Source organism: Mixophyes fleayi, chromosome 7, assembly GCF_038048845.1.
Source record: "Mixophyes fleayi isolate aMixFle1 chromosome 7, aMixFle1.hap1, whole genome shotgun sequence".
Taxonomy (NCBI): domain Eukaryota; kingdom Metazoa; phylum Chordata; class Amphibia; order Anura; family Limnodynastidae; genus Mixophyes; species Mixophyes fleayi.
Genome location: NC_134408.1, coordinates 152,908,718 through 152,931,852, shown reverse-complemented (window position 1 = coordinate 152,931,852; position 23,135 = coordinate 152,908,718). Strand labels below are relative to the sequence as shown.

At 44.6% G+C, this 23,135-nt stretch overlaps 1 protein-coding gene across 1 annotated transcript; it reads right to left on the bottom strand.

The window, feature by feature from the left end:
* Nucleotides 1-3,330: 3,330 nt before the first annotated feature.
* INSIG2 (insulin induced gene 2) lies at nt 3,331-7,006 on the bottom strand. Its single transcript, XM_075181211.1, has 6 exons — nt 6,904-7,006; nt 5,958-6,248; nt 5,756-5,880; nt 5,199-5,365; nt 5,016-5,115; nt 3,331-3,934 (listed from the first exon to the last, which is right to left on the bottom strand). Exons 2-6 carry the CDS (start codon nt 6,190-6,192, stop codon nt 3,893-3,895), a joined length of 669 nt encoding a protein of 222 aa, XP_075037312.1. The 5' UTR covers nt 6,193-6,248; nt 6,904-7,006; the 3' UTR covers nt 3,331-3,892.
* Between the last annotated feature and the right edge of the window lie 16,129 nt (nt 7,007-23,135).

Sequence of the window (23,135 nt, the reverse complement as noted above, 5' to 3'; positions counted from 1 at the left end):
GTCGGTATTTATTGCCTGTCAGTGTACAATGTTAGGTATTTCCTACTTGTCAGTATTTTAAGTGTCAGCATTTTAGTGTCGGTATTATTTGCATAGGTAATATGATTACCACCCACCAAAACAACTCAACTTTATAATGTCAACTCCCTAATGTTTCATGAGCGAGAGTCTAAGACGATGTCAGCATGGAACCTCGGAGGGGATCATCAAAGGGGAACAATGACCAGAGGCGCATTCTCCAGTGATATCGCTGCACTCAAGTGCAAGGCACAACATGTGACCAACTGAAGATCATGTGACTGCAAAGTCCAACCCATGGTGGGAGCAGCGTCATAAAAGACAACGGCCCATCGAGACCCCCACAGAGCAGGTTATCAGCCTGTGTGCAGTACATAAACCGCTCATCACACCAGACAATGCATGTTTGTGAGTTCAGTGGTGCCAAGAGCACAAGCAATGGACTACTGAGCAGTGGAGGAAAGTTGCCAGAAATAAAAAGGTCACATATCTAACAATCATCTTACCCATCTTTCTCTCTGCTTCTATTAGCTGGTGATATATCACTCAATCCAGGTCCCCCTCACTCCCATACACGTTTCTGAACATTCCCAAAATCCAGCAAACCTCAAACACATCACCTGTCTCCCCTCTCTTCCAAAGTCATTTAAATGTGCCCTTTGGAATGCACGCTCTGTTTGTAACAACCTTACCTCCATACATGATCTCTTCCTCTCATACAACCTCAACCTTCTGGTAATAACAGAAACATGGCTCACGCATTCAGACACTGCCTCACCTGCAGCACTTTCACATGGTGGTCTCCATCTCACCCACACCTCCAGACCTGAAGGCAGACAAGGAGGTGGGGTTGGACTACTTCTCTCCCCACAGCGCACGTTCACAGTTCTACCAAATGTCCCATCACTCACGTTCACATCTTTTGAAATACATACGATTCAGACTTTTAATCCATTCTCAATGTGTGTTGCTGTAATCTATTACCTTCCTGGAGCAACAATTTATTGAACATTTCTGTGCACTGCTCCCTCACTTCTTATCTTCCAACATCCCTACTGCTAATCCACGTTCCAAACTGCTCTCTCTAACCTCCTCCCTCAGCCTCTCCCAGTCAGTTGAATCATCTACTCATCAGGACGGCCACTGCCTTGATCTTGTTATCTCTAGATTATACTCAGTTTCTGATTTCCTTAATGCTCCTTTCCCCCTCTCAGATCATCACCGTAACAGCTACACGCTCACCCCCAGTACTTTACCGTCTCTGCTGTCTAACTACCAACCCTCCTCATACCGGCAGAAATCATAGCTGTTAATCTTCAACAGTTTTCCACCTCTCTCCAACACCCTTTCTCCCCAATTTCTACATTCTCCTCCCCTGATATGGCAAAACCTCATTTTCATCAAACCCTACACCCTTGATCAAGTGGCTCTAGCGACTCTTCATACTCCACATTGACTTCAATGTCAGCCGTCGCACACTAAAGTAACATGAAATCTTAAAAAAGTTCTTGTAAAGCAGAACGTCATTGGTGTAAATCTTGTAGCTCCAATGATTTCTTCACATAAACTTCTACCTACAGCTCCTGTCGAAATTCCCTGGACACTGCTAAACAAATATACTTTCAATCTCTCATCTCTGTTAAGCTTCTAACCCCAAACGCCTTTTAAACACATTAAGGGGGTAAATGTATCAAGCTGAGAGGTTTGAAAGGTTGAGTTGTTGCCTATAGCAACCAATCAGATTCTAGCTGTCATTCTGTAGAATGTACTAAATAAATGATAGATAGAATCTGATTGGTTTTTCAAACCCGCTGGAAAACTCTCAGCTTGATACATTTACCCCTAAATCTCTTCTCAACCCTCCAACTACTTGACCTCATGCATCAGACTGCCATTGTCCCATAGATTGTAAGCTTGTGGGTAAGGCCCTCTCACCTCTCTGTCTGTATTACCCAGTATTGTTTTATCACTGTGCTTGTTACTAGTTGTAAAGCGCTACGGAATTTGCTGGCGCTATAGAAATAAATGTTGATGAAGTGATCAGACAAATCATCCTTCACCATGTTCCCAATAAACAAGTGCCACCACCCTAAAGATCTCTACAGTCCTGACCAGTTAATGCGGCTCCACAATGTTGAGGGGGCATCTTCTTGGCATGGTTTGGAAGACAAGGACAATGCTAATCACCACTACTGGTACCCGGTGAGCATCTTCACCCCATGCTGCAGCATTTCTTTCCTGACGGGAGGGGGGGTTTCCAGGATGATGAAGCCACAGAGCAAATGGGGTCACCCAATGGTTGGATGGACATATGTCATGGGCTCCCAGTCACCAGACCTGATCATTTAAATCAAAATCCACTGTGTAAGTACATTCATAGAGTGGCTCAGATATAAACGTATTATAGTGTATACGTTGCTGTGAGGAGGTGGGGGACAGTATAGACGAGTACATCTAGATTTAACATAAATAAACAGTCTTTCTGCATTTCATCTTCCACCACCAGGACACTGGCGTCATTTCAGTGACTTCTTGTGGCAGGTGTTACTGCATCATTCCACACACTGGTAGACTCAATGCCACGGTGCCTACTGGTCGCACTGCCCACACGCACTATTACGTGACTGTACATTGGCGTTTCCATTTATTCTGTCCCCTGGCTATTGTGTGTGTGTGGATAGGGAGAGAGAGGGAGATATAAAGCTGCACAGTTATCTATATTTTTCCTGTTCCCTAAAACATTCTATGAACCTGCTATAATGTCAGCTGACCGCCGCAATCTATACACACAACCTGTCCTTGTATGTAACACAAGAACTTCTGCAGGATTTTACCTTCATATCCAAAACCATCGGTGAATCAAATGAGAAAAAAAAAGATTTTTCTGGGGTTAATTCTTTTAACAAATATATAAAAAACTGTTCCTTGCTGCCAACTGTATGTAATACATCAAACATTAATTCACTGCCACAATAACAGATTGTAATGTGCTCAATAAATAAAGGTTAATAATAATTGATCCTCCAGGGTGGTATATTGTGACAGGATTATTACACAGTAATAAGACTGACAGGAGGGATTGGGACAGACAACAACAATGGCTCTCTGCTCCCTCAGAGTGAGTACTAGACGCTAGTTAAGGTGTAACATTAGCAGTAGACTGATGGTGGAGGTATGCTGCACTGTTCCATATGTGATCATGTTACATGTTGAGGAGCGGGGTGACTGTGGTTGGTTATTCACATACGGAGTATATGGAGCGTGTAAACACAGCTTCTAGTTTCACACGTGCGCTGGAAGAGTACAGGAAACTACAACAAATGCTGGATGTTTATTTAGCACCAGGAGACCAAAGGAATAGGAATTTTTCTAGCAGGAAATGTACAATACCCCACATTTATCACCTGTACAGATGTGTCATACGTGTGTTATACGTGTATCATAATTACTGCAACACTGATAGAGAACAAGCAATTCTTACACACAGGAATATTGTACATAGGATATCAGCAGAGCAGGCTATGGCTGCAGACAATTCTCCACATTTTAGTTTGTTCAAAATAAAAATTCTGTGAAGCAAAATATCAATTCTGTGTTCACGACACAAGACAGGTTTTGTGCACAGAATAAAGTTCTGTCTCAGCACTGACACCTACAGGCAGAGCCCGGCGCCCACACGGAGAGGGTATTACACACACATTGTCCTTTCAGCTGATTAGAGATTCGTCTGTTGTGCGCAGATTCCCCAGCGCAATGAGTTTTATCCCGCAGGAGCGGCAATCACAGATTGCAATACCTCAAGCTGAGTAACGACTCGGATCCTTCCACCTTCCCACTCACGTCTGTTCCCTTTAGCCAGAATTCTCCTTCTCCATCAGTCCCTGTGAGACTTCTCCGCAAAGGTTTTCCGCTCGTACTGAAAAGGACACATAGATAACGTTTAGATTGTGATCACAGAGATAATGACCACTCCATATATTGCAATCAATTTACTCAGCGGTTTGGCTCATCCCTAACAAACGCTTACAGAACGCGATCCCCACCATCATGTTATAGGAAGAATAATGAAAATATTGGTCAGAACGTAGGAAGTATATTAAATGGACTCTAGAATGAAACTGGAGAAATCAATAAAGGGGAAACGTAATGTCAGATATGCAAGCATACATACACACACACACACATACACAAATACATATATACAAACATACACATAAATATATAGACCAAATATAAACAAGGTAAGACAGTGCATGACATCATGCACCAACGTAAGACAGCGCATGACGTCACGTACCAACGTAAGACAGCGTAGGACTCACGCACCAACGTACGACAGCGCATGACATCACACACCTGTATGGGATCCTCTCACTGATGAGGTTTTGCATGCGGGTCTCATTAAGAGTGCCAAATCCCATCGTATCTTACCCCTTTTTCACTTAGTTCCCTCTCTCAGGCTTATCATTAAAGTCCTACCACCCCGAGCTCCATAAACCCGGCTAGTAGTGTTCAGTCTTTGAAAACACGGTACTGTTGGACTCTCCGTAATCAGTGCAGACCTATAAGACCCCATGACAGCTGCTCCCAGCTTCAGAGAACTAGGTGGTTTTATGTTACTGGTAGAGTAAGACACTGAGGATTATGGGATATACATCAGATGAAATACGCATGGCGTACAGGTGACCCACTAAGGATTTATCTCTGCAGGAAAATATAACCACATATTGTATTTCTAGTTTCTACACTTTATACTAGACACAGTAAAATGTACAGGTAATAGTGATTTATGAAACCCATAACTATATAAGATGCTCTACCCACTAACACCAGAGTTTACCCCCTCATCAGAAGTCACTGTTCCCCTCCCAGACTTTTATTTAATGACCGTAATCCTGAAATGTGAAATAATACATTAGTGGAAACACAATATATATTGTTACTATGTGTCCATGTCTCCCTGACCTCCATGATTGACAGGCCACCCTACTACCTACCATCTCCAGCTGACGTCCAATGTTTCCCATGGTTATCCCTCCAGCAAAAAAAATACACGGCAACCATGATCGCACATAGAGAAAGTCTGGGGACGTGTATCTATGAAAACAAGATGATGGCAGAGGTGAAACCTGACCATAAAGACACTCGGGAGGAAGGTCATCCTGAGCAGCAGAACTTACTGGTAAACTCCATTATACACCAACAGCTGAGACACCAATGTGGCAAAGAAAGCGATTCCTATCCCTAGGCCCAAGCCACTCCGGGACCGGTCAAATGTCCACCACAGCCCGATGGACAAGGCAGCCAGCGTGAGAGACAGCTGCATGTTATTGGCAAAGTCCACTTTCTGATGGCAAACGGTCAAGGAGAAGCCCATAGACTGTAAGAAGAACCAACAACGCTGGAAGGGAAACCAACCCATGTGCAGTCCGAGTTTGTCTGTTCAATGGTCACCAATCCCCCAGTTTTTATTTTTACTAATTTCCTTCTTCACTTATTGGTTTAGTTGGGCTGATCAATCCCTGTGGTCCTGAGACATGTTCATTTATATATCAGTTGATACCATTGCTGTATATATATATATATATTACACATTATTGATAAAGATCCATCTTCTGTCCTAGACTGAGCTGCTACTAATTGTTTACATGGGAGAAGCACGATACCTGTGTGACACCATCCACTGTGTGTATATGAGCTACAGACCTGACTGATCTATTACACGGAGAAAGGATACAGCGCTGGCGTGATTTATACCCACAAACACGGCCACACAGCGCATGACACTTGACCATTCCCTCTTAAATTTGTGTGGTTCCCCCAAGTGTCGGTCGATACAGGGGTACAAGAGCCCAATGGCAGCTGTAAAAGCAGAAGAAAGAGGTGACATCATATGATAAACATTGACTGGAGTAAAGGCCGCATACAGGGACACCTACCAGCGGCTGTACCACAGCATAGCGGCACCCACCAGGTGGAGGAGAAGAGACTGGACAGGACGTCAGGGGGGAAGAGGGTCACATTTCTCTGGACCTGTAACAGATTTAAAACTAAAGCCAAGAAGACACCAACGAGGAAAAGGAGCAACCCACGAATGACTAAATTCATCTTCTGGCTAGGGCCCTGGAAGCCTCTTTTTGATCTCTCAGAAGATGCATTATCTCCGTCACCCATCACCTCCTGGTACCCAGAGAAAAGGGCAGCAGTATAACGCTGATCCGTCCCAGATCCTACAAAGTGGGAAAACCAAGACAACTACAGGTAAACACCAAAGACCAATTAATATTCCAGCTTGCTGCAATTCCACCTAAAATGCCCATCCACCTTCAACTTCTAGTCCCAATACATACAGGGTTTGGGGGATGTGTCACACTGATGACATAGGGACAGTCGAGGGTCACACAAATGATACATGGAGAGGGAGAGGAGTCACACAGATGATACAGGGGGAGTGGGTGGTACTCAGATGATATAGAGTTGGGAAGGGGGGGGGGGGATTTGAACAAATGATATAAAGGAAGGGAATGGACCCACAGATAATATAAGGGGAGGAGATGGATACGCGGATGATATATGGGAAGAGAAGTTGTCACATAGATGATATGGGGGTGTCACAGATGATATGGGGGAGGGAGTCATCTAGATTATATAGAGAGAGGGTGGGGTGTCATACAGATTATATGAGGGGGGGGGGGGGGGAGGGAGTCATCCAGATGATATAGAGAGAGGGTGGGGTGTCATACAGATTATATAGGGGGGGGGAGGGGGGTCACATTGATGACATAGGTGGAGGAGGATCACACAGATTATATAGTGGGATGGGGTCACCCCGGGGAGGAGGCGTCATACTGCTGAAACAGAGTGACCCAGACCCCGATTTCTCACCTCTCTTCTATATATTTGTGTCAGGTACCCGGAAATGCCTGTTCTCATTCTGCGCTCCAGGCCTCGCTTTCACTCTTGCCCCGCCTTTTCCGGTTACATATCTCTAGTGGTGACGCAGCAGAGTTTCCTGATTGGCAGCTTTGTAAGGAGATTACTTTGGTTCCTAGAGACCGAACTGTTTTAGTTCATTACCCTAGTTTGGTTGCCATTTTGTCGTCGTCCATCATATTTGTTACAGTTCGTCTCTGTAGCTGACAAAATGTCTCCCTTTATTTGTCTCAAGGAAAACCTGCATGTGACATTTCTTTAGACTCTGAGGGATCGTCCATCTTACTAGAGGCCACATGTGTCTGACCTGAGCGGCCGTATTGGTAGAGTATTATATATGTGAGCAGATTTCATAGTGTTACCACAATACTGGTCATAATGAAGTAACTGTTGATAATAACTGTAGCTCCAGCTAATAATTCAGCTCTGGTTCCTACAATAGGACAAATAGGAAATGAGTGGAGGCTGTTATCTCCCATGAGTCCATATGTCACACTACCTCTATCCAGCCATGTTGTCCCCATGTCTCCTGTTTGTCACGGCGTTCCCAGGTGGGATTCAAGAGCAGCCATTTTGAATTGACAGGCAGAGAGCGACTGCGTAGCTGCCAACCATCCCTAACTTGCAGGACCGTCCCAGGGAATGTCCCTGTTTTTCCAGTTCATACTAATTGTCTTGTACAGTTCCTGTTATTTTATATAGAAGATGCAATTCTCACTACATATTGTAATTCTCTGGGCTTTACATGTCCATACCGGACTGTCTAGACCTGCCCTCCGGGAGAGGGGACGTCTCTAAAGCCAGGGTCACGTGTCTTTATCCCCCCCACCCACCTCTACCGCCACACGATGACACGCTGCGCTTCATCAGCCTTAGTCCCCGCCTACTTCTCCCACCCTCCAATAGAACCGCAGACTCGGGAGCCTCCCGGACATTCCAGGAGAGTCGGCATGTATGGTCAATAGGTATTAAAGGTCAAAATACTACATAATGACCATGTCCAGGGAGCATAAGATGATGGGGATTGTAGTTCTTTAAGGTTCCCGAGACTATGCTGAGTGTGATGAGACAGAGAGACAAACCTGACAGCACAGCACAAGAAACGGAGCACTGATTGGCTCCTTGCTCAGATGATCAAGCTGCATTCAGAGCTGATGGTGTTAGTTTAACTTTTAAAAAATTTGATCTGGAAATTTTTGTCTCTGGAAATGTCTCTCATGTGATGATGGGGATTGTACTTCTCCAAGGTCCGCAGATATTGTATCTCACGTAACCTGTCTGGAAAGAGGTTATGTGAGATACATCCATGGAAAAATATATCCATGGAACATATTATAAAATATTGTCAGCTGTGTTTTTCCTGCCGGACCTGTAGCATGCCTTGAAAACATTGGAACAACAGGAATCGTGTCAATGGGCAAATTGGATCGGGTTATTTGGGTCAATCTAAGCCCCTGGGGGCGTACCTTGCACGTTTAAAGCATTAGGCTGCCCCTTAACCCCCCTCCAAACACCCATTCATTGCCGTGCGCACCAGTGGCAGGTGTACGCCCGTTACCGCTGCTCTGCCATGCACAGGAATACCTCCAAAATTCCTGACCCATGGGGCATAGCTGTGAAACCGACACATTCATTGGTTTGAGAATGCGTCCAGAACACAAGAATTGCAGAGCTTGACCATTTATATAATGGAGGCTCCACCCTGTGCGCTAGTTGTAGAAACCTTAGTACAATGAATGGGCTATTGATATAAATGGTAATAGGGCAGCTAAGCTCCACATTCCTCAGTCTGTCTGATACTACTGAGGGGCTAAAAGGCAAATAATGACCGTTTAATTACTATTCTCAGTAATTAAACACTTGCAAAGATAGTTCAAGTTTTACCAAGAAATTCTGTTTCATACGTTTTCTAAACTCTTTGGGGTATATTTACTATGCGCCTGTTCTCCGCGATTTGAAGTAATTTTCTTCAAACTGCAATTTTATTAAAGACAAAACCCGATGGGCTTCGTCTTTAATAAAAGTGCCATTTAAAAAAATGACTTCAAAGCGCCGGGAATTGACAGTCCTGTGGAACCGCCAAATAGTTAATATACCCCTTGTATTAGAGGTATAGAAGTATATCATACTTGCCAACTTACGGCAGTCGGCGTCCAGGAGCTGCTGGGGTGAGGTGGGCATGTGGGGGGCAGGCTTAGAAAATTGTGTCATTTTGGCCATGGGGCCAAATGCCGCGATTATCAGGGAATTGTGGCATTTTGGATATAAATCTGCCTACTTCACTGGGAAGTGGGCTAAGCCCTCCCTTCCTTTTAAATGAGAGAGGGCCTATCAGAGGAGGAGAAGGGGCACACCCTCAGCCCGCAATGATGAATGCAATCAGGTGACTGCAAATGCAATTGCGCTCTCTGACTGCTTGTCAAACAGCCGGGTGCGGAGAGATACAGAAGGGTCCCAGCTGCCAAGGCAATGGCTGGGACGTAGAGAGGTGAAGTGGCGTCCTGGCTGTTGCCTAGGCAACACCCAGGACAGAAGTTTGAGCCATCAAAGCAGCGCGGAAGCTCAGGTGAAATACGGTGGCAGTGAGCTGTCGCAATTAGCGCAGCGCTCATAACACATGAGTTCGATTGTGTGTGTATGTTAATGAATTTAGACTGTAAGCTCCTATGGGGCAGGGACTGAGGTGAGTGAGTTCTCTGTACAGCGCTAAGCAGTTGGTGGCGCTATATAAATGGCTGATGATGATGATGAGAGGAGGAGTGTACTTGTGCTGCGTCTGCTGTCCGGATTGAAGAGAGAGCTCCCAGTGTTTCCACTTTCAAATTCCAGATTTCCTGGTCTCGACCTAAGTTTTCCTTGTCAAAATTTCTACATAAACAGCCATGTTATATACATAAAATAGAAAATTTAACAGGAAAAGTAATACTGGGAAAATCCAGGGGGATCTGGAAGCCCAGTTGTCCTCCCAACATGCTTAAGGCACACGTGTGTAAAATGACACGTCACACCTTGCTGTCTCCACCGAGTATGAGCCCCCCTCTGTGATTTATTGTAGGGGGAGGGAGTGGGGGGAGTGGAGAAGAATGAGGATGGTTTCTCCCATCAACCTAGGCTGCTGCTTCCCTCAGACCCTTACCTCATACTTCCCTACTCTCCCAGAATTCCCGGGAGGCTCACAAATTTCGGGGAGTCCTCTCGGAGGAGTAGGCACACCTCCCGGGATATCACGGGATTGAATATGGGGGCAGGGCTTAATCATGTCATTAAGTCCCTATTCAATTCCAGAATGACGTGCCCCATACGCTGCAATTGAAGATAAGTTTTTCACACATCTGTGCATGGTTGAAGATTTATGCGCAAACTTTCCACATCGGACAAATCGAAGGGACAGGCACGCGCTATGACGGTGACCGTTCACCAGAAAGTTGCCAGTTATTGAGCTTCATGTGAGCCACACCCAAATGTGCCTTGAATAGGCTTGATGGACAGCTGCTATGACAAAAAGGCAATATTTTGAAACAAAACCAGAGAAAAATAAGCCCGCGCTCGGTATATCCCACATTATATATGGTACCAGCTGCTTGGCTGTCCATCAAGCCTATTCAAGGCACATTTGGGTGTGGCTCACAAGCCAGCCTTTGCTAGATGTAAACCCCTATACCTGGGAGGTGAGTGCATCTGATTTTAACTGCATTTTAATAGTGTTTAAAGCATATAGGTCAGTGTAGGACCTGCATATAATGAGGTACCCTTGACGTGGGATGCAGGCTTAAGTCTTTTGATCAAAATATGAACTAATACCTCATGTTTTCATTTTGCTAGAAACACACAGATATGCAGTTTAAAGGATAAGCGCTGACAACTTTCTTTCTGTTTTGTATACATATATGGGCATTTATATTGCCACGCAGCTGGTACCACATACAATATGGGATATATAGAGCGCGGGCTTGTTGCCAAGCAGCTGGTGCCATATATAATGTGGGATATACCGAGCGCGGGCTTATTTTTCTCTGGTTTTGTTTCAAAATATTGCCTTTTTGTCATAGCAGCTGTCCATCAAGCCTATTCAAGGCACATTTGGGTGTGGCTCACAAGCCAGCCTTTGCTAGATGTAAACCCCTATACCTGGGAGGTGAGTGCATCTGATTTTAACTGCATTTTAATAGTGTTTAAAGCATATAGGTCAGTGTAGGACCTGCATAAAATGAGGTACCCTTGACGTGGGATGCAGGCTTAAGTCTTTTGATCAAAATATGAACTAATACCTCATGTTTTCATTTTGCTAGAAACACACAGATATGCAGTTTAAAGGATAAGCGCTGACAACTTTCTTTCAGTTATTGAGCTTCATGCCTTAAACCTGCGTTCCAGATTCTGCATATTTCTGCAAGAACTCAACTTGTGTCCCGCACACCTGATCTATCAGCAGCAGGGATCTCGCACCACTTACTACACACTAATGTCAGAGAATAGAGCAGGAGACTTGTTTGTGTTCTACACAGTTCTCACTCCTCCCTGCACTGTGTCAGTAGACAGGTCACACAGCAGCAGGGATCCCACACTACTTACTACACACTAATGTCTGGGGTTAGAGCTGGAGACTGGTTTGTGCTCTGTACAGTTCTCTCTGCTCCCTGGTTTGTGCTCTGTACAGTTCTCTCTCCTCCATGCACTGTGTCAGTGGACAGATCACACAGCAGCAAGCATCTCTTACCACTTACTACACACTAATGTCAGGGGTTAGAGCTGGAGACTGGTTTGTGCTCTGTACAATTATCTCTGCTCCCTGGTTTGTGCTCTGTACAGTTCTCTCTGCTCCCTGGTTTGTGCTCTGTACAGTTCTCTCTCCTCCCTGCACTGTGTCAGTAGACAGATCACACAGCAGCAGGGATCTCTTACCACTTACTACACACTAATGTCAGGGGTATGAGCAGAAGACTGGTTTGTACTCTGTGCAGTTCTCTCTGCTCCCTGGTTTGTGCTCTGTGCAGTTCTCTCTGCTCCCTGGTTTGTGCTCTGTACAGTTCTCTCTCCTCCCTGCACTACATCAGTAGACATATATACAGTAATCAGACATGGACACAAGACATCCCTTTACCAGGGATGACATTTGGACCCAGAAGAAGCTCAGCTACGTATGTGTCACCAACAGTTTCCAATAATTAACTAACTTTGCTCTCACCACAGCCCAGTCTGACTGTTGTTGGTGCAGTGGGTATGAATATCCTGCGCTGTGCGGAGACAGAGGATCACTGCAGGATTGGGTAATTGTGTAACTTGTCACGGCTGGTAGCTCAGCCGCAGTGGGGAATATTGTACAGTGACAGTTCCGTGCAGTTGTAAATGAACTCATTACTGAGGGAAGTGGAGAAGTCACTATAATACCACATTCGTTTTACTGACGCTCTCTGCTCCAGGAACTCGCAGAGAAAGAGAAATGTTCTTTGCTCCATACGGGTTAAGAAAATAGAAGAGAGAGGTTAGGAGACGAGAAGCCAGAGAGATTTTTCATGAATATTATTTTTGTTTGGAGGAAGTATATTTGTGGTTAGGAAACTGAAGATTTTCATGTATGGGATGGTAGTAAACACCGTCCCCACTGATCTTTATACACTGGAGATAATAGTGCGAGGGGTCCAAACATCTTGTAAGGGAGTAGATCTCTCTCTTTATCGATCTGGTCGATAGTCGCACTTCATCCCCTGTGCGGAGACCTGGAGGAGATCTGCAGCATCCGTCTGTGTATGAGTTATAACTTTACTGGGATCGATGGGACAGAACAGACAATGGTATAATAATATAATAATATATAATAATCTTGTTTAAAAGGGTCAATTGTTCCTTCATCTCATAAACAGAAGAAGACATATTGGGCACAGAGTATGGTGGAAACCGCAGTACTCAACACGCATTGAGCATAACAAGATGTCACTATTTATAGGCCCATTCACATAACAAGATGGCCACCTGCAACACAGCATTGGTTATCTTGGATGAGACCAGGGGGTAAATTTATCAATGTCCGATTTTTTCAGCGGTTTAAAATTGCGGCAAATTGCGGGTGATAACCCACAATTTTAGTTCCCAAGTCGCCAGATGTATTAAACTGTGATTTTTACTCTGTCTTAAAAATCACTGGTTATCTATAGGGAGTTGCTGCAATGTCAAAAACTCCCATGTTTAGCTAACTCCTGTGTTTCCTAGCAGTGTGATTAGTAAACATCACTGTTACATTGTCTACTTCTACAGCCATAGGTCCCCGCAGCTGTTAAAAGTTTAAAAATAGATAAATGTTCAAATAAAAAAGCCTGGGGTTCCCCCATCCGAGCACTGTTAACCCTAGTGCTGCCGGCTTACTGCTGGTTGTGTGGAAATCGGGGAAAAATTTGCGTGGGGTCCCCCTGATTTTCATGCAACCAGAACTAGGCAAACCAGCCGGGGTTGGAGGCACTATAGCAGGGGAACATGCGTCAGGGGTCCCCCTGCCATAAAGACAACCAACCCCAGGCTGTTCAGTGCTGGCCTGGATTCCCTAGGGAGTGGGGTCTGTCGAAAAAAACGAGCGGGCCTGCTGGTGTTTGCAGTTATACAAGAATCAGCATGCCCACACTGTGTAGGGCACCCTGACATGGCTGGGACTTGTAGTTCCACTAAACAAAATGGCGTCAGTTTGGGTTTTTTTTACATAATTTTTGCTGTTATTACCCTACTACCCACAGTCCATGGGGGTAGGAAGAGCCCCAGTTCTTTTTTAGCACTGGGCTGGTTATTCCTAGAGGGTGGCTCGCTCATTTTTTTTTTACGGACCCCACTAGGGAATCCAGCCCAGCGCTAAACAGCCTCCGGCTGGTTTGCCTAGTGCTGGTTCACTGAAATTAGGGGGGACCCGACGCAAAAATGTTCCCCGATTTTCACGGGACCAGCAGTAGTCTGGCAGGGTTAAGTCTGAATAGAGGGGGGACCCCACGCGCTTTTTTTTTTTTTTAAACTTTGATCTATTCTTTACAATTTTGACAGCTGCCGGGATCTCCGGCTGTATTTCAGAACAGTGTAACAGTGAGGTGTTTATACAGCTCGCTGCTACAACACAGGAGAGTTAGCTAACACGGGAGTGTTTTACATCGCAGCAAAGCACCAGAGATGACCAGCGATTTTGAAGATCAGGGTAAAAATCGCAGCTTGATACATTTGAGAAATGTTTGACTAAAATCGTGGGTTATCACCTGCGATTTGCCGCGATGTTAACACGCTGAAAAAATTGGACCTTGGTACATTTACCCCCAGGAGTAATTGTCAAGGTGGCGGCCTCTGGTGGTCAGATGGTGTAAGTGTGTTATAGGACATCTCAGAGGATGAATGTTAGATTTACATTAGTGACTATATTTACTAAGCTGCGAGTTTGAAAAAGTGGGGATGTTGTCTATAGCAACCAATCAGATTCTAGCTGTCATTTTGTAGAATGTACTAAATAAATGATAACTAGAATCTGATTGGTTGCTATGGGCAACATCTCTGCTTTTTCAAACCCGCAGCTTAGTAAATCTAGCCCTAGGTATTAGGGGAGATCACTGTGAATAATATATACAGGAATTATTCTTACAATTCTGTGGCAGCCTGTTCAGTTTAAGGATCCCAGAGAGGATATTTAGAGAAGAGATTTAGGGCCTCAATGCGACAGTGTAGCGAGAACAGGGTCCCTAACTCCACCCCCCAATATACTAATATAGAATAAGTAATGAAAGACACATTTTGAAAATGTTTTAGAGGAAGGTTCCCTGAAACTCTACTTTTTCAGTTAAAAAAATATTTTCCTTTTTCTCCAATGGAACTGGAATGAAACCGACGACTGCTCTTTATAAGCATCCGGCACTGAATGACCTGCAGGGTCACCTGTGATAGGGCGACCTTGTGATAGCACGTATGTCTGAGGCGTGTGCACGTCCTTACTGTACTCTCCGTGCTGCAGGTGAATGTATCTCCAAGCACAAGGGGCTGCAAGATACGTCTACCAGCAAAACACATGAGGCCCTTCATCTCCAGCTACTGAAAGGGTTCTTTACTGTAAGAGCTGTGAAACAGACCAGTATTGGCAGACACAGTAGATAACAATATACAGGGCCACTGGCATTAATAATATAATATAGAATGCTGGTCTAGGATTAATCGTTTAAGACATATTGGATCATTTGTTGTAGTTCTCTGTCCTCATCTGGATCTAGCACTGTCCGCTCCGTCTTACAGCGCAAAGGACTCTTACTACAGCCTATGATTTTGGGGAGTGAATGAGGCTAGGACGGGGTGTTTTGCTGTAGTCAATGTACAGTAAGGACATGCCAAGCTCCAGCACACGCAGCCACGTCCGAATCCAGCCCTGACCATCTCACAGGTACTTGTTTTTCTGCCGTATCTCTTGCACCAGCTACAGGTCCAGTCTAAGTCCTGATCAGCAGTGACAACGGCTGTGTATACGGCTATAACATGTGTCTAATCAGCAGCAACTGTAACAATGTATTTTATGTTCAGTAACATTAACAACAACATTCCAAGAAATATTTTATTAGAAGAAGAATAAATAACCCCCATCTTTTTTTTTTTACTGTTTGATCATTAATGCCTTTATTATTAACTGGAGACATTAATTATATATTTTGTTCTCAAGCTTCTTGTGGTGAATTTGCGAGTGCGCAAGGCAGAAATACGTGCGTTTAGTACCAAATACAGACTGCGCTCAGTATGCTGCCTTGATGAATCGGGCCCCCGGGGTATTTTCCCACCTGTGAACTGAGCTCAGACTGATGTTACAAAGCCCTGAAGTGGGCGTACACCTTTCCAGGTACGGACGTACACAGATGCATTGTGGATCTGCTGATTTAGTGGTTGGTAAATGACCCTCACAGTTTACTTCCAGAGCTGTCGGCACGAATCAGGAGATCTTCTTCTTCCCGGTATCTGGAGTTTGTTTTCGCTGACTGATTGCTGCAGGGTTCGTGCATCATATAATATAATTTAGATGACTCTGTAAGAACCATCCGAGTGTTACGCCCGGTTTATACAGCGCGGAGGAGATGATGGGAGAGGAGCGAACCCTCCACTGGTCTGATAAATACATCACATTATCTCCAGTTATTTATCTGCTGTATTCAGGGTTCTGTTAGTTCTTCTCTGACACTTCATCGTAACACAGACTCCTTTCCTTTACAATAAAAATTCATGAATGTGCTGAAGAAGCAGCAACAGAGGCGGTGATTGTTGTGTTCTGCTGGCTGGGTTACCGCAATTCAAGGTCCACGCCTCCGACACGTCCTTGTCTCCAGAAAATCAATTGCGCCTAGTTTTACAGGTCCAACCTACAACCACTTTAGCACCGCCCACTGCGCTCACTTAAGCGTGTCAGTCTTTCTCTTAAAATACTGCTCCGTTTAGGCTCAAGTACGTATTTAATAATAAGAGTGAGGGGACATAAGAACTGTCCTTAATACACGGCACTGGTGTGTGTGACGCCTATTAGTACATCGCTTGCAGAGAAATGCACTTTCTTAGAAGGTGCAAAACACATCTCATTATATAGAACCTCAAGACTATCAGCCCAGACGTGGCAGCAAAATCAGATCCTTTCGTGGGCAGGAACAGGCTGGGCGCCGTCTCACCAATATAATCTTATCTCCAGTGCTCCTAATTTATACTCTGCGCCCATAACCCGCTTATTCACAAAGCCGGGTGCAAGGGGCAATAGCTGCACAACGTCATTCCACTATTCAGTGACCCTTTATAGGTGATATTGTTCAGCGTTCGTGAATATATGCAGTGAAATAACTGCCTGAAATTTGGGAGTCTCCCGGACATTCCGTGAGCATTGGAAGTATGTGTTTACTTGCAAATTGGCCCAGAGTAATTCTAATGGTCCTCCTGAGAGAAGCTGCAATTATTGTTCCTGAACAAATGTTAGACCCCATTCTGGTGACATTACAGACACTATTGTGCTGACATGTGAACAAAAAAAAGCCCATATGTGTAACTAGTATGCAAAGCAAATCCTAACTTCCAATGGGCAATGTAATGGTGCTACTGTCACTGGGTGATGGTACCCGCTAATGTTACTGGGTGATGGCACCCGCTAATGTCACTGGCTGAGCATACCCACTACTGTCACCGGGTGATGACACCGCTAATGTCACCGGGTGATGACACCGCTAATGTCACCAGGTGATGGTACCCATTAATGTCACCGGGTAATGGCATATGTTATATACAGATATATCAGTTTGAGATATTAGAGAAGCAGATAGGGGTGATCCCTCTATGCTGGTATTTTAGTGGGACTTCTTAGGACAAGAACATGGCACAGATAACAATACTGGTATTTTTTCCAAAACAGGTGGTAACTTTCAGGCCATCACCAAAACTACAGGACGTTCATATCCCACCGAACCAAAGTATACGTGTGATTTACATAGACCTGTGGGGTCTCATGCATAAAATAAGCCCACCCACATGCGCCCGGCAGAGGCTCATATCTGGCACTTGTGACTGGAGAGCGGGTTGGGGAAGGTCTAACGTAGGCTGACTGCCGTAAGGGCGTATTTGCACAATTGCGAATGATACAAATGGATACACGTGTCTGTTGCACACTGATGATGACACCAGCAGATAAACCATTAGTGTGGCAGCTATATTATATTATATGGAATTGTCTATTCACTTTACTGAATATTTCCATTTTGAATGCGGGAGGAAAGACGATTCTCATTTAATTTTTAAAGGGGGAAACATCAGATGTTTGTGTATAATTTAATTTGTATTTGCTGTACGATATCCTGACGTAAATCTGGTGTATAGGCTGCTGTGTACAGATGGATGCATGTTGAAATGTATCCGACTCATCATATGTGCTAAATAGGCCTGTTTTACATGCGTGTTTATTTAGCGATATGTGTTCCACCTGACACCAGACACACAGCAGCTGTGCACAATGTACGAGTCTTAGAGCTGAGATTGTGGGTTTATTACAACCTTATTGAGGTGCTGAAACCACCTCGTTTATATTCGGATCTGCCGACCTAACTTAATCTTCTAATTTTCTGCATTTTGTTCCACGTTATCAATCTTGACCATATAACTTCCTGGTATTATGTGTTCAGGTGCGGAGGAACCGTGTAGGAATATTCATACAAACCCTAAACTATCCTAAGTGGTTCACTTACCTTAATCTGAAAAGCAATGACATGTAGATCTACATCGCAGCCTCTCCAAGTTATGCTACAAAGGGGCACATTTATCATTTATCGGGGAAAAACGAGAAATACTTATCAATCCTTATCGCATGGAAAAGGATTGATGTATTTCTCAAATTTATGAAAAAAATATGTATAATATTAATATATATAATTAATATAATAATAAATATAATAATACATAATATATATATATATATATATATATATATATATATATAATATTATTAATAATAATCCTTTATAAAAAAATCACACTTACCCCCCTCTTCGGGACGCGGTGTCTCCAGATCTCCTACTGGTCATCTTTGTTTCTCTTCTTCCTTCAATTGTGACAGGGAGGGATCATGTGATCCCTCCACACATGCGCTGTCCAGCTCTGCTCTTCGGAGCAGAGCTGACAGCATTAGATTTCCTCATGTTCGCCAGCTTCAGCTGTACATTAACATGACAAGTTCCCGAAAAAATTTTTTTTTCGGGACTTGTTAGATTGCGGCCAGAGCAGTCACCATACAGTTGAATGGTGACTGCTCACAAAAATGATCAGGAGTGTAAAGCAGCAGATGTCCATGATATCTGCTGCGATGCACCTTTAATAAATTTGCGGAGGGCACATCGGGACCTGATTTCCACGGTAAGTGCACGATAGTGCACTACCGTGATTTCTTAAATATACCCCAAAGTCCTTTATATATCGGAGTCTCTTCTGTTTTAGGACTTGTGGCTCTTTAACAGGCAGACAACTCGGGTGTGTTTATAAAACAAAAATGAGGATGACTTTGTTTTATCACGGAGTTAAAAATCATTTTATCTCTATAATTTATCAAGAGAATATTGGGTTCACTTAGTGGTTCTCTGTGCACATTCGTGAGCCGGGTCACACACGCGCAGCTGAATTGAACGCGGGGCAGGCGCCAACTTCTCCTCTTGGGAGCATGGCGCCGGGCTGTGACCTTGTAGCCCTGTACCACTCTCACCAACATAGAGGAGCTGTACCTGGCTGGCACATAGTGAGGGGGCCCTGTGATGAAAATAAAGACATTGAATGAGTCACTCACTGGTTACGGTGCCCCCGTAATCTCTGCCCCCCTAGGTTCACCTGGCGTAGTACCAGTCCTGAGGGTTAATCGTTCCTGTATAGGGTGAATGCGCTTTCCGCCCTTTGCCAGTTAATATTTGTGTCGTTGCTGTTTGTCTAGTTTTACCTAAAATGTATTCAATACGAATCCAGTGAAAATAGGAAGAGTAGTTGGGATATTTTAGGATGGGAAATGGATGACTCCAGTATTTAAATATTTTCTAAATAGATTCTTCCCTGTCACCACTCTGCAGGGAAAAACAATAATGTTTGCACTCTCAGCAGAAGGAGTAGAGTAATTATTGCATTGTGTAATCTTATCTCTCCATCATTGCAGCCCTGGCTCTGAGCGCCGCATGCTGGGTGCTGCAGACGTGTTCTGCTGCTGGAGGAACATCCATCATACTGCTCCCAGTATTATCAAGGCTCTTACAATCTGTGAGGACTCTGCCGGTGTCATGTGCTGGAGAATAAATCTGCTGTCAGTGTCCGCATCACCGATACTCTATTAAAGTGCAACTTGCACATAATCACCCAGCGACCTTTGGATGTCTTTAATTAACCTCTGACCTGCGCGATGCACATCCAGTAGTGGCGGAATCTATTGTCTGACACCGCAGCTGACAGCACATTCATCTCTTTTAGTAATCAGCCTCATCCAATGATTCCTGTTAGGATGTAATGAGGATTAGTGAGAGGTGCAGTGTGCCGGGAAGGAGCCTGAATTCACCTACAACTAGCCATTGTCATGGTCTACAGCTCGTGTCCTGCAGTCTGTCTGGTGTCTGTCTGTCCTGGAGGCTGCGCACAAGCTGGCCGTGTAATCTGCACCTGGCCGGGCTCCTAAATGTGTAAAATATTAACAGGAACCTCTGTAAGCACAAATTCACACGACAACTTCATGGTCTCCCCCGTAAATATCAGTCTGCTCCTAGTTTTGTGCAGGGTGAGAGCAGGAAATACGCCGCATCTACACTGCGCTTTCTATCACTTTAGGACCCTTCATTCATTTTTCTCCTAAAATACTGCTTGGTTTGGTCTCATTTGTGGGATTGATCATAAGAGTGAGGGGACATAGGGACGTGGATGAGGGGATGAGACCTGATATCTGCACCTCAGGGGTGTGCGCGTTAAAGATCGGGGTATATTTACTAAACTGCGGGTTTGAAAAAGTGGAGATGTTGTCTATAGCAACCAATCAGATTCTAGCTGTCATTTTGTAGAATGTACTAAATAAATGATAACTAGAGTCTGGTTGCTATAGGCAACATCTCCACTTTTTCAAATCCGCAGTTTAGTAAATATAAACACCCAGATGTCCACGGTTTGCTGGATATATCCAGATTTTGAAGATATTTTGTTTTGTTGATAAAAATGGTTCATTTACTAATCTGCCGGAATGAGGACACACCGCACTTTTTATTCTAGCACCAGTGTTCCTATTTGCCAAATGCATAACCAGGTGCGCGCCCACTGTCTGCGGCAATGCCCCACATGAGCAGATGGAAATGTGTAACAATAAAAATGTCATTCTCAGACTTGGTACTATGACTTTTCTGTACTATATAAAAACACTGATAAAGCTGATGTTACTGAGCTATAGATACAGCCTCCAGGTATCTGCGTTTATCTACTTAGCCTTCTAGGTACACCCAAACCACGCCCATTTATAGAGGCCACACCCCTTAAGCTGCCAGGAATTAGGACTGTTCTGTATGATATATCAGAAGCATTAGATTTCCTGTCATTAATCAGAGCTGTAATATCAGAGAACTTTAGTTAGTTGCACTGCTGCAGAGGAGCTTACAATCTAACTTCCCTACCACACACACAAACACCCATACACCAGGTAAACACATCATTCAGTGTTATAAATGCATCCAGCTAAATGGTGCAGACTGGCGCACGGACAAACCCAGCTGTGTAAGAAACATCATCATCACCATTTATTATAGAGGCTGCTCCTGCATGTAGCGCACAGATATGGGGCAGCTTTATTTTACACCACACTTACCTACTTTCGCAAAGCTGTTTCCGGGAGAGGGGCGTGACTGGAGGGCATGAGGGGGCGGGGCGCGGCAAAAACGCGTCATTTTGGCCCCGCCCCCTGGCGGAAATGCGTTTTGTCGCGGGGGCAGGGCCAAAATGACGCGATTCACAGCGAATCACATCATTTAGTGGTGGCAGTAGTGGGATGTGGGAGATTTGCCAGCTCTCCTGGGAGTCCGTGAGACTGACCCGAATTTCGGGAGTCTCCCGGACATTCCGGGAGAGTTGGCAAGTATGTTTTACAATGTGATTTAGAGTTGCGCTACGACACGTTCCCTCCCAACTCTATATCTACATTAGAGATGTTCACTGACCCCCGTGTTTTGGTTTTGAATCTGGATTAACTTCATGTTTTGGTTTTGGAAAAACCGCCCTCATGTGTTTTGCTTTTGGATCCCTATTTTGTTTCTAAAATCCCTATTTTTTTTTCTAAAATCACATAATTTGGCAATTTTTTTGTTCCTACATTATTATTAACCTCAATAACATTAATTTCCAGTCAATTTTTGTCAAGTGATAAGAACACTGTTACCCCTGGTTCTGTGTGAGCAGTGGCGCTGGATCTCCTGGGGAGGGAGGGAGGGAGCAGCGAGATCCAACAACGCAACTATGACGTTTTTCCACGATTCAGATCCGAGGACGCGTGAAAGTACCGAGCCGGCTCGCGAGCCTACTCAGATCTCCTAAGTTTGGGTGAGTTCGGTTTTCAGAAAACCGACCCGAGAATGTCTAATCTACATGCAGTACAAGCACCGATGATAAACGAATGAGGCGCCTTCTGACCTAAGTTGCATGTAAGGGAATGAACAGGGTCCATCTCCTCCAGCACAGTCCCTGTATGTTTAATGTCAGTATAGAGTCACTGGCCTCACAGGCAGCCGTGGGCTGTCTCTCTCGTTGCCTATTGCTCTCAGGGTGTCTCTGCTATCAGCTAGCTCTCGCTGGCTGTCTCTTTTGTTGCTTATTTCGCTGGCACAGCTCGCAGCTCTCACTGTCCACATGCTTCTCTCATGCAGGCAGGTCCCCCCTTCCCCATTGATCCCCTGAACTTTGTCATGCCCCCACCTCATCACTGTGCTCGCCATACCCCCTCGGGGCATTGTGCCTCACTCTACTTTGTCCTTCCTGGTAAGGATCACCCACTCCTCACCAGGGGTCCTGGCATCTTGCTACTGAGGGTAGCATTACACAGTTATGAGGTTTTGTGATGTATCATGGACATTGTGACATCATGCATAGCCCCCGACAGTCAGTATGTTGGCAGTTCTGTCCGATGACCTTGAAAGGGTGTGGCCCTGTAAAATTGAGGGTGTGTTTTGGGTCAATCTTGGCATGTTTAAAGCAGATTAAGTGAGGGGCTTATTTGTGTCTTCATTTTACTTTTTGACATGTGGGAAGTATACATCTAGTATACACAGGGCCGACATCAGGGGGTACAGTCGGTACAACTCTAAAGGGCCTGGTCAGACCCCTCCGTCTGTCTGGGGCTCCTGGTCTATCTGGGCCCCCTAGTCTGACCGCTGTGACTCTGCATCCCTCCGCGATGTGACGGCTCCCAGGCACTAATAGGCTGGGAGTGCTCGCGGCGCAGTGACATCATTACTGCTCAGCTTGGTCCCAGTCTACCAGTTTCTGATGGCAGCCCTGAGTATAGATAATGTTATCTGCAGTCACGTAATTACTTTAATCCTGAAGCAACCAGCTGCAATTAGACATACCTCTCCAAAGACAGATATATGCCAGTTATATGTATAATGCCTACTTTTCCTGAAAACAAGCTTATGATAGAGGGTGCAGGAATAGTGCTATACATCTTAGATTTA